This window comes from Hippopotamus amphibius, chromosome 10, assembly GCF_030028045.1.
Source record: "Hippopotamus amphibius kiboko isolate mHipAmp2 chromosome 10, mHipAmp2.hap2, whole genome shotgun sequence".
In the NCBI taxonomy this organism is placed as follows: Eukaryota; Metazoa; Chordata; class Mammalia; order Artiodactyla; family Hippopotamidae; genus Hippopotamus; species Hippopotamus amphibius.
This window is the reverse complement of record NC_080195.1, coordinates 107,009,895-107,022,775: the sequence shown is the minus strand read 5'-3', so window position 1 is coordinate 107,022,775 and position 12,881 is coordinate 107,009,895. Positions and strand designations below refer to the sequence as shown.

The 12,881-nt window shown below is 47.4% G+C and overlaps 1 protein-coding gene across 3 annotated transcripts; it reads left to right on the top strand.

The window, feature by feature from the left end:
* The first annotated feature begins 3,737 nt into the window (after positions 1-3,737).
* On the top strand, positions 3,738-10,580 carry KCNE1 (potassium voltage-gated channel subfamily E regulatory subunit 1). 3 transcript variants are annotated; one of them, XM_057697545.1, is made up of 2 exons: positions 3,738-3,909; positions 9,965-10,580. In XM_057697545.1, exon 2 carries the CDS (start codon positions 10,016-10,018, stop codon positions 10,403-10,405), a length of 390 nt encoding a protein of 129 aa, XP_057553528.1. In that variant the 5' UTR covers positions 3,738-3,909; positions 9,965-10,015; the 3' UTR covers positions 10,406-10,580. The 3 variants fall into 3 exon arrangements, with proteins under 3 accessions (XP_057553528.1, XP_057553529.1, XP_057553530.1); XM_057697546.1 differs by having other exon boundaries at positions 9,947-10,580; XM_057697547.1 differs by lacking the exon at positions 3,738-3,909 and adding an exon at positions 4,738-4,799 and having other exon boundaries at positions 9,947-10,580.
* The last annotated feature ends 2,301 nt before the right edge of the window (positions 10,581-12,881 follow it).

Here is a 12,881-nt window from a genome sequence, read left to right as displayed (position 1 = left end):
CCACCCCCGATTTCTTCACTTATTCCTTCAACCCCTTCGGAGGACCTTCTGAAACCCACGTGAATCCGGACTTCCAGGCTGAGATCCTGGCTGAAATAACACAGAAACCATGACAATGACTATGGACAGTCCGTTTCTAAAAAAAGTGACCTTCACACACATTCCCAGAAAGGCTGCCTGCACTGGTTCTAAATTCAGGCTTGCCAATGCCCTTCCATTTCAGGCACTTTGGCCACAAGAGTGCTTCTGTGTTATCAGGAATTGGAGGTACACCGAAATAATCTCAGACATGCAAAGAACTGAAGAGATGCTAATCTCACTCCTGCACCTCCTTGTTCTTTGGCTGAGTAAAACTACCAGCATGTTGTTACCTTCGCAATTTTCAAATCCACAGCATTTAAAAGAATTAGACATATGTCTGTGTAAACTGGACAGATACAGTTTTCTTAAGAAAACATAAGGACAATGTTTGTATTCAAATGTCAAACACTATATGTGTAGATGTAGTGTTCTCTCTAACCATAAATAACATTCCAGGCTGTAATTAATTTACCCATGTTCCTATCAGCACAGCATTATTCTAGGACATAAAGGGGTGGAGAGAGGTGGGGGGGGGATTGTAAATCAACACTGTTATTTCTTTTGGAAAAGCTTTCTTAATTGGATTTGTGCTCTTTTCATAACAAGGTGAAGGTTGTGGTTATTTGTCAAATACCAGGGCAGCTGTGATGCCTGAATCAACGCGTCTGTAACCAGCTGTATCATCTTCTTTGGATGACTCCAGGGTGACAAAAATTGGTGCAGGTATCCCTGAGACCTGGGCATAGGCAGCTTAAATGGCTTTTTTTTTTTTTTTTTGACTGCATTGGGTCTTCATTGCTGCACATGGGCTTTCTCTAGTTGTGGCGAGCAGGGGCTACTCTTCGTTGTCATGCACTGGCTTCTCAGTGTGGTGGCTTCTCTTATTGCGGAGCATGGGCTCTAAGTGCATAGGCTACAGTAGTTGCGGCTCATGGGCTCAGTAGTTGTGGCTCTTGGGCTTATTTGCTCCACGGCATGTGGTATCTTCCCGGACCAGGGCTCTAACCCGTGTCCCCTGCATTGGCAGATGGATTATTAACCACTGCGCCACCAGGGAAGTCCCTAAATGACTATTTCAATGGACAATCTTGCCATCCACCTATCAGGCAACACTCAGTGGCACGATGCACAGTAGAGCCCCATAGAATTAATGCTATAGAGTTGAACTTGTTTTATGGGAAAGACAGTCCTTGCCCTAAATCAACATTTCCTAACACAGCAGACAAGAATCATCTAGCACATCAGCGGTCCAGAAGTCTGCAGAATTGTAGGTAAAATATTGCACACGTGTACATTTGGGGTTCACTTGGGGAGAGCCATAGCTTTTCTCAGATTCCCAAAAGAATCCTAAAAAAATCAAGAACCATTGCTCTAAAAGGACAAAGAGAACATACACATCTAAAACAACCAAAAAGCATGTGCAACACAGCATCTGAAAATGCCAAAGCAATTCAGTGAGAAAATGAATTCCAAGGGGTGCAAAATAAAGGAGCAGCCAGAGAAAGGGCTTTGCAGAACTTTGTCCTGGAAGGGAAGGGTCTAGAACAAAAGCAAAGAAGGAAGGGGGCATAAGGGCAGGGATTGTCCCCAGGCTAACGCAGGGGCATCTGAACTCCAGTAGAATGGCAGCCAGAGGAAACAGCAAAGAGCTGTCTGCATGATCCTGGGCTCTGTATGTGCATCCTGGGTGGGTTACAGTGAAGACAGTCCTCTCGGTGACAGGGCCTTTATTTCTCCGGCAGTGTGTGGAAAGGGTTAGGAGAGTGGAGATTTGAGATCTTCCTAAGAAAGAACGAGAAGCGGCTGGAGCTCTGGCTTTGGGTGTCACCTACATTGAGGTGGGAGCTCATGGAAGATGAGGACGACCCACCGAGAGCAGCAAGGCCCACATTTGCTGTTCCCTCTCCCAAGGGATGGTCCCCAGTGAGGGGACCAAGATGAATGAAGATGGTGGAGGAGCCAGAGAGAGACAAAAGGGAAATGACCCAAGGACTCTGTGGCTCTGTTGTTATGATTATTTAAGACCAGTCACATCTGTACAATGGCAAGAGGCGAGAATGCGAGAGTAAAAGGAGAAGGAAGAGGAAGAGAAAAGAAGAAGCCATTTCAGGTTCACCAAAGGCAACAAACTACATTCTTTCTTATGCATAATTGGTTTTATCATTATAAATAAGAAGTGACAACAATGGTATTATCATAATAAAATATTTCACCACAGGTGGGATGGAGAGAAGCAGAGAGAGAAATAAGAACATCATCCCTCATTAGGACTCTGCGCTTGTTTCCACTTCAGGGGGCACGGGTTCGATCCCTGGTCAGGGAACTAAGATCCTGCATGCCATGCAGTGTGGCCAAAAAAAAAAAAAAAAAAAAAAGAAGAACATCACCACTCACAGAATACTTTTCACCTTTTTGAAGACACTTTCAAGCGCACAGTCTGCACAGTAACTGGGTAACATGTGGGCAGACATCCATTGCCCCATCCCCGGGTGGTGGGGGGGTTGTCTCTGCAGCTGGTCTGGGGACTGGGACACTCCATCTGTGCATGTTTACCTAGCCCATGGGTTATTACTGAAAGGGTAGCACATAAATGTGACAGGACAAACATTTTTGCTTCAATGATCCCTTTTTGCCTTCCTGGTGGAGTCCTTTCATGGAAAGGTGAGCAAAAAGATACTAAATACATACAGCATGACCTGGAGGGGGTAGAATCCAGGGAATTTTCAGATAAAGTTTATGTATTTTCCCCTAAATATTAAAGACTATAATTATTGCAAAAAAAGGAAAGGAAAACATAGAATGGTATAAATAAGAAAATAAATCCCATGTAAGCCCATCACTCACAGACAATATTAACATCATGGTGTGTTTTATTGTAGTCTTTTGAAATAATGCGTAGCATCCTGTATGTGCAATTTAGGGTTTTGTATTTTTTTTTAATAAATTTATTTATTTATTTATTTATTTATTTATTTAATTGGCTGTGTTGGGTCTTTTTCTGCTGTGTGCGGGCTTTCTTTAGTTGCAGTCAGTGGGGGGCTACTCTTCATTGTGGTGCGCAGGCTCCTCATTGCCGTGGCTTCTCTTGTTGTGGAGCACAGGCTCTAGGCGCGTGGGCTTCAGTAGTTGCAGCACATGGGCTCAATAGCTGTGGCTCACGGGCTCTAAAGTGCAGGCTCAATAGCTGTGGCACACGGGCTTAGTTGCTCCACGGCATGTGGGATCTTCCTGGAGCAGGGATCGAACCCATGTCCCCTGCATTGGCAGGCGGATTCTTAAGCACTGAGCCACCTAGGAAGCCCCCAGGGTTTTGTATTTTTCACTTAACATTATAAACTATTTGTAAAGATTGTCCCCCATGTTATTACAAACTATTTTTAAACATTATCTTAATAACCACATTAAACATTCCAGTATGTAGAATAATATTCTATCATACGTATCATGATGTAATCACTTTTGTATTTTGAAACCTTTAGATTCTAGTTATTTTAAGTAAAACTACAAAGAACTTTTCTATGCATAAAGCTTTTCTATCGTTCAGATCCCCTCCATAGAATAGATTTCACATAGTATAAGTACACATCAGGGCTATGGACATTTCAGGACTTTCCAGAGTGGCTGGGTTTAGACTAGCACTCACAGTGCAGGGACGTGCCAGCTCCACTTGTGCTAACTGGGCTGCGTCCTAAAATGCCACCCCCAGTGGACCCCTTCCCAGAGCCTTCAGTGGCCCCCTCCCCAAGAGAACCTCCACGTGAAGGCTCAGAGGGAAGTGACTGGCCAAGGAAGACTACGGGGCCTAGAGAAAATGTCTTCCATCTCTAGGTGAGGAATCTAATTTCTCTGTTCCCTGCTCGCAGACCGCAAGCCTGAACCTTATTCTCAGCACTTTCACGGGACTGTCATTTGGGAAGTGCTCAGTGTTATGCTCGGCCCCCCGCCCGAAGCTGGTGGGCAGCTGCTGGGAAATTTGCCTGGAGGTTACTGGGGCCATGACTTAGTTTGTTCCCGGTGGCCCGAAAGGCTGTCCCCATCTCCCCAAGAACTTTGGAGCGAGGGTACCAAGGCGTGGATGGGTCCACTGACACCTTCGCGCTGGGACCCGAGTCTGTCTGGTCCACAGCTGCACTCCCAGCTCAGGACAGGACACCTAGTCAGTAAGTGCTCAATAAACGCTTGCCGAATAGATGCATGGCCACTAACAGGGGTTCAGGATGCAGCTAAAAGGAGTCCGCTGGGGTTTTGAGCATCTTTGAAGCTATTGTTTGGAGCTGTTTGAAGGCGTGTTTGGCGAGCGCTTGGCCGAGAGTGGGGTCTCCGGGAAGGGCTTCTGTTGGCCACTGTGACTTCTTGCCGGCCAACCCCAAACTCCCCCAGGAAGATGTATCTGTTACTCAGGCTGGCTGACTGGCTGGCAGTTCTAGTACAGACTTTGCCGGCTTTGCGCCTACCCCGCGTTCCCGAGCACTCGCTGGAGACGCAGGGTGCGGAGGATTGGGGGGGTGGCCCGGGGTCGGCCTGGGGTGGCGCGGGCGCCGCGGATTCCTCCCGGACGCGCCGGGACGGGGCGGGGCGCCCTCTGGCTCCGGAGGCCCCGCCCGCCCCGCCGCGCACTTGCCCCCGGAGCGCGCCGCCTGGGGCGCAGCTGTCGGTGCCCTGCGCTCGGCCGGCGCGGACCCCGCTACGCTCCCGGCTCTCTCCGCGCCCCAGACCCGGTAAGTCAAGAGCTCCTGCCTCCGGGCTTCTGGCCCGGTGGGCGATGCCCCAGTCTGGAGACCCTAAGGGGGCTCCAGGCACCTGGTCTCAGCCCCCCCTGGGCCGCAGCGGGCGCCCCCAGGCAGAACGGGCCACGACCCCCTTAGGGGGAGACAGAATAGATGGCTCGGCCCCAAGCCTCCTTTCCCTCTGCCCTCTTCAATTCTACAACATATGCCTAGAAAATCATCTCATCACCACATATGGACAGCATCTTACCATCTTTATTAAATTACAGTCGCTCCTGTAGAAAATTGGGAAAATACTTAAAAGCATCCAAAGAAGACTTAAAACGCTCGCAAACGCACCCGGTCTCAAAGGGAATCTTTTTTTGGGGGGGGGGGCTAGAAAGTTTCTTGGGCCTTGGCATCTCCCCAGGGAAAAGGCATGAGACACGGGGAACATTACTGGTATCTGATCTTGATTGTAGTAATTGGGGAAAATGTGGAACTTTCAGAAGAAAGTTGACCCAGTAGCAGTCACGTGTTATGTGCCGAGTATATCACATGTTAATTCACCCCACCCCACCCCACCGCCCACCCTCCACCCTCAATTTTTCAGACTGATATATGTGAACTGTTTGAGTCCACTTTTAGGTTAAAAAGAAGCTTCCAGTTCCTTTAAGGCAGGGCCTTGTCAATAACCACAGCTGTCACTTATTATGGTCACGATGGTGAGGAACTTCGCTGTGATCTCACTGTAGCTTTAATTTGTGTGATGAGTGAATTGCCAGAAGGTGATGTTGACTCTGATCTATGGGTTTCTAACCAGGGGGCAAAACCCATCCACTTGCCCTGCTCTGTTTCGCGGTGCCCATCACAGAATACTCCAGTATGTCTTATTTTTGACAGGTTATTAGAAAGTGGATTGTTTTGAAAATAAAGTACCCTGTGAAGATGTCAGAGGAATTCACTCCTGTCACATTAAGTCTCTGAAGGCAGAGCTGGTGAGACAGTGTCTGTGTGGTTCAGGCTTTCTGGTAGCTGAATGAGACATTAACTCACTCACGCATTCACGCATGCATGCCTGCATCTGTGAAGATTTACTGCCCTCCTACCACATGCCAGACACTGTTCTAGTCTTTGGGATACATGGGAACGACACAGGCAAAGATTCCTGCCGTCGAAAGTTTACATTTTGATAGGGAGGACAAACAATAACCATGAACAGAATAAATAAGAAAAACTATACTAGGTGCAGGTGATAAGTACTTTGGAAAAAAGGAGAGCGAGATAAGAGTTACAGGAAGTGGAGAGGAGGGATGAAAATTATGCTGTGTTATTGACAATTGCTGATGGCCTTAAACCTTTTTAGGAATAAGGTGGGTTGCAGATATATATAGTTATTAATATAGTTATGGATAGCTATATTAATAATATAAATTTTAACATACAAAATAAATAATGCTAGTAAAATAAATATGCATAAAGTAATTTAAATTTTATTATATAATAACAGACTACATTGAAAGAGGTTTTCATTTGGTTACCCACCAAGCTCTTTTCAGAGTGTGCTCTAATTTGTTGAGTATTTGTTCCCACATTCACACTGTAGTTGTATTGAATTTAATACTTTGCATCTCCATTTAATTCAGCAAAACCCATTGACTCATTCTGGGGACTGTTGTGAGGACAAAGTGAACAAGATTGTCTCTGACCTTCCCGAGCTCCTGGAAATGCACAGACACATCTACAAATGATTACAACACAACTAGAATCTGAGCGGTGCAGACAGGGCACTATGAGGGCTCACAGCAGGGGAGGGGACATCTGGAAGAGGCTTCATAGGTTGGCATAGGAGTGCACTTTTGGAGAACCACTAGAATTTTGACAGGCAAACGTGGTGGTCATGCCTCTCTTGCAGAGAGAGCAGCAAAAGCCAGAGATAGGAAAGTTGTGGGCTTGTTCCATGCTTCCCCAAACCCCTTGGTACAGTCAGGGGAGATCCTATTTCCCCGAATTCATTTAATTTGCTGAGGGTGAAATTGTTCCTTCTATGTGACTTCAGTTCCCCTCCCAGAGTCTGGGAATCCTGCTGCCATCCATTCTCCATGCCAAAATGCTCATCCTTTTTCCAATATTGAGTTTGATTAGGTCCCTCTCATCAGCTCCCTGGTTCACATTTCTACCCTTCACACCCCAAAGCTTCTCTCTATCACCCACAGAGAAGTCTGGAAAGCTCTTGATCCTGTGACTGGACTCAAGAGCCACAAGGCACATCCAGCAGGGAAGTGGCAGAAAGCCCTTTTCAGGACTTTGAGGACAGTCAGATGCGGTGCCTCTGAACAGGTTTCATCCTGATTTTTTGAGACCTTGGCCACCTTAGTGACTCCCCTCCTAGGAGAGAAGAAGGTGAGAAGCCCAAGACAAAGCCAGCTGACAGTCTGGAAGGGTCTGGGCCCCCCGTTGGCTTCTCTGCTGCTAGGAGGTAAATATAACTCCAGGATTTGGACATAGTGTTTCGATAAAGTTGAAAACGGTTGACAGTTATTTCCAAGGAAGATTGGCTCACAGAATTCTTGATCATATTCACCCAAATTAAGCTTATCCATAATTGTTTCTACCCTAATTCTGCTTTCTGAAACAAAGAATGATGACTTCAGAACTGGATGCTCTTTCGAGGAAAGGCTTAAGGAATGCTATAAAGAATGACAGGAATGTCACCCCCATCCCACCTAGATAAGTAAGCTACTGCCCAGGGAGCTGTGTGGTGTAGCTGAGCCAGGGCTGGAACTCGGGGATCCCTGACCTTCCTCCTTCCCTGACTTGCCCCCAGAATCTGTCTCTCTCAGCAGAGAGGTTGTAGTCAGCCACAAAAGCCTTGCCCTTTCAGTAAATGAGTAAGAAAGAATGAGAGGTGCAGTACTAGGAAATCTGTTCTAAAAGCCTGTTATCACTGCTGATATGCGACAGAGCCGGGACTCCTGGGAGAAATGCAGAAGGGGCGGTGTGTGCTGGGAATAGCATGACGTCACCTACTTTCCCCTCTCTGCTGGGTGCAGTGGGGGCGCTTGCAGGATCCCCGGATGCTGGAGGCTCACTTGCTCTCCATTTGCAACTGTTCAGCGCAGCCCAGCTGCCCACAGTAGCGAATCCTGAGTGATTCTCAGTAGATCAGTAGCTCTGGGACTAAAGCTTTGACGCTTTGACACACACACACACACACACACACACACACACACACACACGAAATCGCACTAACCTTGATTGGGGGCAGGGTTTATGCCTTAATAAGAGTCTCAAACCCAGGCAGAAGCAAAAACTTCTAGACCCCCTCCTCCCCCTGCCTCCTTCTTTCTGGGCCCAATAAGCCCAGTTTGAGAATGTTTAGCCCAGGCTGAGCATCAAAGTCGTTGTGTTTGGAATTGGACCTCCCCAGTTCCTGCTGCTTTTCCTCCTCCAGAGCCCTATTCCCCGTGCGAGCTACAAAAAGCTGTGGTTCTCCTCGGTCGGAGAAAGGGGTCCTATGACGACATATTTAGGTCAGAAGCGAGTTCCCAGTTAGGTAGACTCAGTTTTACCTGATACAATAGCCAGCTCCTTGGTTCCTTTGAGCTTAAATAGAGATCCACCTTCTCTCTGCAAGGTCCTGAGAATTCCCTTTTCTGTGCTAATAAAATGCAAGTCCATGGCTAAAAGATTAAAGTGTAGATGTATTTTTCATAGGAGACATGACCTTGGGCAAGTCAGCCCCCTCTATGGAGCCCAGTTTTCTATAAAGTTAAGACTGTTGGATCAGCTGGTCTCCAAATCCGTTTGAGTCCAGCAGTCTTAACTGTGGCCACTAGGCAGTGCTTCGACGTTATAATGGATGTGAACTTGGAGAACGGGACATAAACCCCCAGCTGTTGTGCAGATGGGGTTCTGTGTCGTTTACACCATGCTGGTTGTTAGAGGACCTTGCCAAACTCACTTTGTGACTCATTACACAAAAACACCATGTGACCCAGCATGCAGGGCTTGGGGGCACAGAAGGCATGTGGCAAAAGCAATACAATAAATTAAGTGTAAAGTCAGAAAGAGATTCTTCTTTAAAAATGCAGAATTGTTATTTGAGAGGCAGTTGATTAACTTAGCTTTTCTGGTCCAGCATAAAGTTCCAACAGGCTCATCGTAATTTGAGGTGCTGGCGTGAGTTAGGACGGGCAGAGCTGAGGTCATGGTGATGACTTGAGAATTTCTCTCTGCAACTCCTGTTCAGATTATATCAGGGACACACAAGACTGAAAAAGAAAATCTGAAAAACAAACAAGATTGGAAAATTATGCTGTGAAATTATCATTTCTCTTATAAAATTCTCCCGGGTACTCTGCAGCACAAAAAACTGATTGTTGGGGTGGGATGAATTGGGAGATTGGGATTGCCATATATACATTACTAATAAGAAAAAACATATCAAATTGTACACTTTAAATATATGCAGTTTATCATATGTCAATTGTACCGCAATAAAAATTCTTAAAGAAAAAAAAATCATACATGTAAACATGTCACACAATGTCTGGCACATAGTAGCTACTCAATAAATATTAGAGATTGTCAAAAAAAAAAAAAACAGACTGGTCAATTTCCTAAGGGCCCACATCATAGGCCAGTGGTTCTCAATCTTGGCTACCAAGTAGGATCATCTGGGAAACTTTGAAAAGTCCCAATGCCAGACAGGAACCCAGACCGGGGTCTCTCTTTCTCTTCTGATAAAGCCACTGTCCTATCAGATTATGACCTTACCTTTATGACCTCATCTAACCTTAATTACCTCCAAAAGACCCTACCTCCAGGTTCAACCACATTAGGGGTTAAGGTTTGAACTTTTGAACTGGGGACACACAATTTGGTCCATAGCACATAAACTAAAAGGCACACATACAACACAATGTGTGTATTAAAGGAACTTGTTCTGGTGATCACGTATGGAGGTAGGGGCTGGGAGTGGTGAATAGAAATAAAAATGAATCAGTTTATCATTTGATCAATCAAGAGAGGGCACCGTGTAGGTCTCAGGTGGCACGCACCATGATGGAGAAGTATGGTAGGACACCCCTATCACTGAGATTTTAAAAAACTGTGTGTGTGTGTGTTTTGTGCCAATACATATCTTTTGATTTCAGGTTGCACTTTTCTTTTAGAAGGTTTCCCTGGGACATTCACTCTCCAGCAGTGAAGCCTTGACACTCAGGATGAACCTGTCTAACGCCACAGTCGTGATGCCCTTGCTGACCAAGCTGTGGCAGGGGACGGTTCAACCCGGCAGCAATGCGTCCAGCTTGGCCCGCAGGTCCCTGGGCCATGATGACGGCAAGCTGGCGGCACTCTACATCCTCATGGTGCTCGGCTTCTTCGGCTTCTTCACCCTGGGCATCATGCTGAGTTACATCCGCTCCAAGAAACTGGAGCACTCCCATGACCCGTACAATGTGTACATCGAGTCTGACACTTGGCAGGATCAGGACAAGGCGTACTTCCAGGCCCGGATTCTGGAGAGCTGCAGGGCGTGTTATGTCATTGAAAACCAGCTGGCTGTAGAACGACCCAGTGCATACCTTCCCGAGATGAAGCTGTCATCCTGACCCCAAGACTGGTCACAATTGGACAAAGCCTCCCTGATGATCTGATTTTTCTAGTCACATGTTCCTTATATTCTTCATTGTATGAGTATAATTGGGTTTTTTTCTATCATTAGGGGTGAAAGGTGGATTAATAACACTATATTTCTAAAATCACATTCCTTCTGTAATAGACTGTCAGCCGTTCTCCAGTATCTGTGTCTGCCTTGTTAATTTCAGCAAAATCACTGAGGTCATGGCTTCTGAGAATAAGAGCTGTATTTCCCTGACTCCCTTGCAGCTAGCAAGGTCATGTGTACAAAATTCTGGTCAGTAGAAGTGGGAGTGATGAGTGCAATTTTCCAGTGAGCCTTGAAAAGGAAAGTGTCCTCCACTCCCCTTCCCCCCTTCCCCATGGCTGGGTCATGAATGAGGTGGTGACCCAGCTTTGACTCTGGAAAAGGACAATGTATTCACAGATGGCAGAGCAATAAGAGTCTGCGTCCCTGGGCAATGGCACGGGGCAGGGTCTGCTCAATCATCAGCTCAGACTTCAGAGGAAAGGAAAACTAACTCCGGTCTTCCTTAGGCCAATGTTATTTTGGTTTGATAAAGTAATAGAATCAATATCCTAACAAATACACCTTCCTCATGGGACTGAGACCAAAGGCACAATGTTTCCATATTTGTCATAAGCACGCGTCCCCACTTGTTACAGGACAAGGCTTACTCTGCCCTTTTCACTTGTAACCTCACTACAGTGGCTCTATCCTCCCCGTGCCCTCCTGCTTCTTATGCCCCTATGCCCACCCTTCACACATCCCCCCCAAACACACACAGACACACGCTTACACCCACAGGCACACACACGCACAAAGAAACACATACACATACACAAGGACACGCACACACACTTCCTGCTCACATAACCCAATCTCAGTCCTGCAGGATGAAAAAAAAAATCCTGCTTCAGAATGTGCACCAAGGGGAAGATTCTCAGTTTTCATGGGAGGAGGGAGGGTTGCACCCACCAGCTCAAGAGCCCAGGGGAAGTCACAGGTGTGGACAGGGGGCAACACATGGGACTGAGGTGGCAGGGCCTTTTGAGGTGATATGCCCATCATGATTGAACTGTGTCTCCCCAAGAGATACCTTCAAGTCCTAACCTGTGAACGTGACCTTATCTGGAAATAAGGTCTTTGCAGATGTGAACAAGGAAGGTCAGGTCATTGGGGTGGGCCCTAATCCAATGTGACTGACATCCTTATAAGAAGAGGGAAGTTTGGGCAGAGATGGGGTGATGCAGCTGCAAACCAAGGACCACCAAGGATCTAGGGCCACCACCGGAAGCTGGGAAATACAGGAGGGTTTCTGCCTGTCAGCTTTCAGAGGAAGCATGGCCCCAAGACACGGAGATTTCAGACTTCTGGCCTCCAGAACTGTAAGATGAGGCGTTTCTAGTGATTGAAGCCACTCAGGCTGATCTAGTTTGTTGCAGCGGCCATGTGAAGCTCACGCAGTGCCTCTCCCCCAACCACCCCTCCCCCCAACCACCCCCACCAGAGACAGCACTTTCCTCTTGGCCCTTCTTACAAGACAGAGATTCCCGTAGAACCTTCCTTCCCAACTGAGAGGTGGGAAAGGGATTCAGGGGTGGAGGCCGATGGTACCAGGGACTTGCTCACGGCAGTGGAAGGAGACTCATGAGCGTGGCTTGTCCTGAGGGACTTGGAGGACACGCACTTGTTGGTCTCAGCCTTCTTCCCTGGCTGCCCTCGGTCACCTGCGCCGTCCTGAACGCTCTCTTGCCTGGGCTTTCCTAAAGAGGGTGGAATACTTAAATAAAACATACTTGTTAGAAACCTGCACGTAATATAAATTAGAAGCAGCACGAAGCATTGCTGGCCATCCTCCAATAGACACATGGGGCCCAGTGCTTGCTTCCTGTCATAGACAGTGATTCCTTCGTGGGCTTGGAGGTGGGGCTCCTGATGGGACATGTCTGGGGCAGAAGCCTGGCAGGGTTCCTACAGTCCTCGAGAACAGGGGTTATTTGCGTCAGAGTCCTTGAAAATCCACTGAAAGCTATGACCCCCTCACTGCCCCCGCCCCGCCGAATCGCACCCAGACACATTTTACCCACCATCTCAGGGGCTCATGGGCCCCTGGAAGCCCACCTATGATGGCTGGCATCTCCTGGCCGCGTGTGACCTCCCTGCTGTGACAGACGCAGATGGCCGCTGGGGAAGGAAAGCAGGCTGGGCGCGTGGTTTGGAGAGGGACCCAGAGCGCACATGGTCCACAATGTGATTCACAGCGGCAGGCGGACTCGGGTATTCCAGGCACACAGACCAGTTCTTTATCACTGGTTCACTTTCCCCCACTGAGATTCCTGCCCCTTTTAAGGCAGAGGGAGATCCCATGAGCTCTAGTCCTGCCTGTCCTTGAAGGACCAAGCGTGTTCAAATGCTTGTTACCATATTTAAAATGTTGGTTTAGC

What these genes read in the sequence shown, in the direction of transcription:
- KCNE1 (XM_057697545.1), top strand. Translation starts at nt 10,016, where the DNA reads ATGAACCTGTCTAACGCCACAGTCGTGATGCCCTTGCTGACCAAGCTG.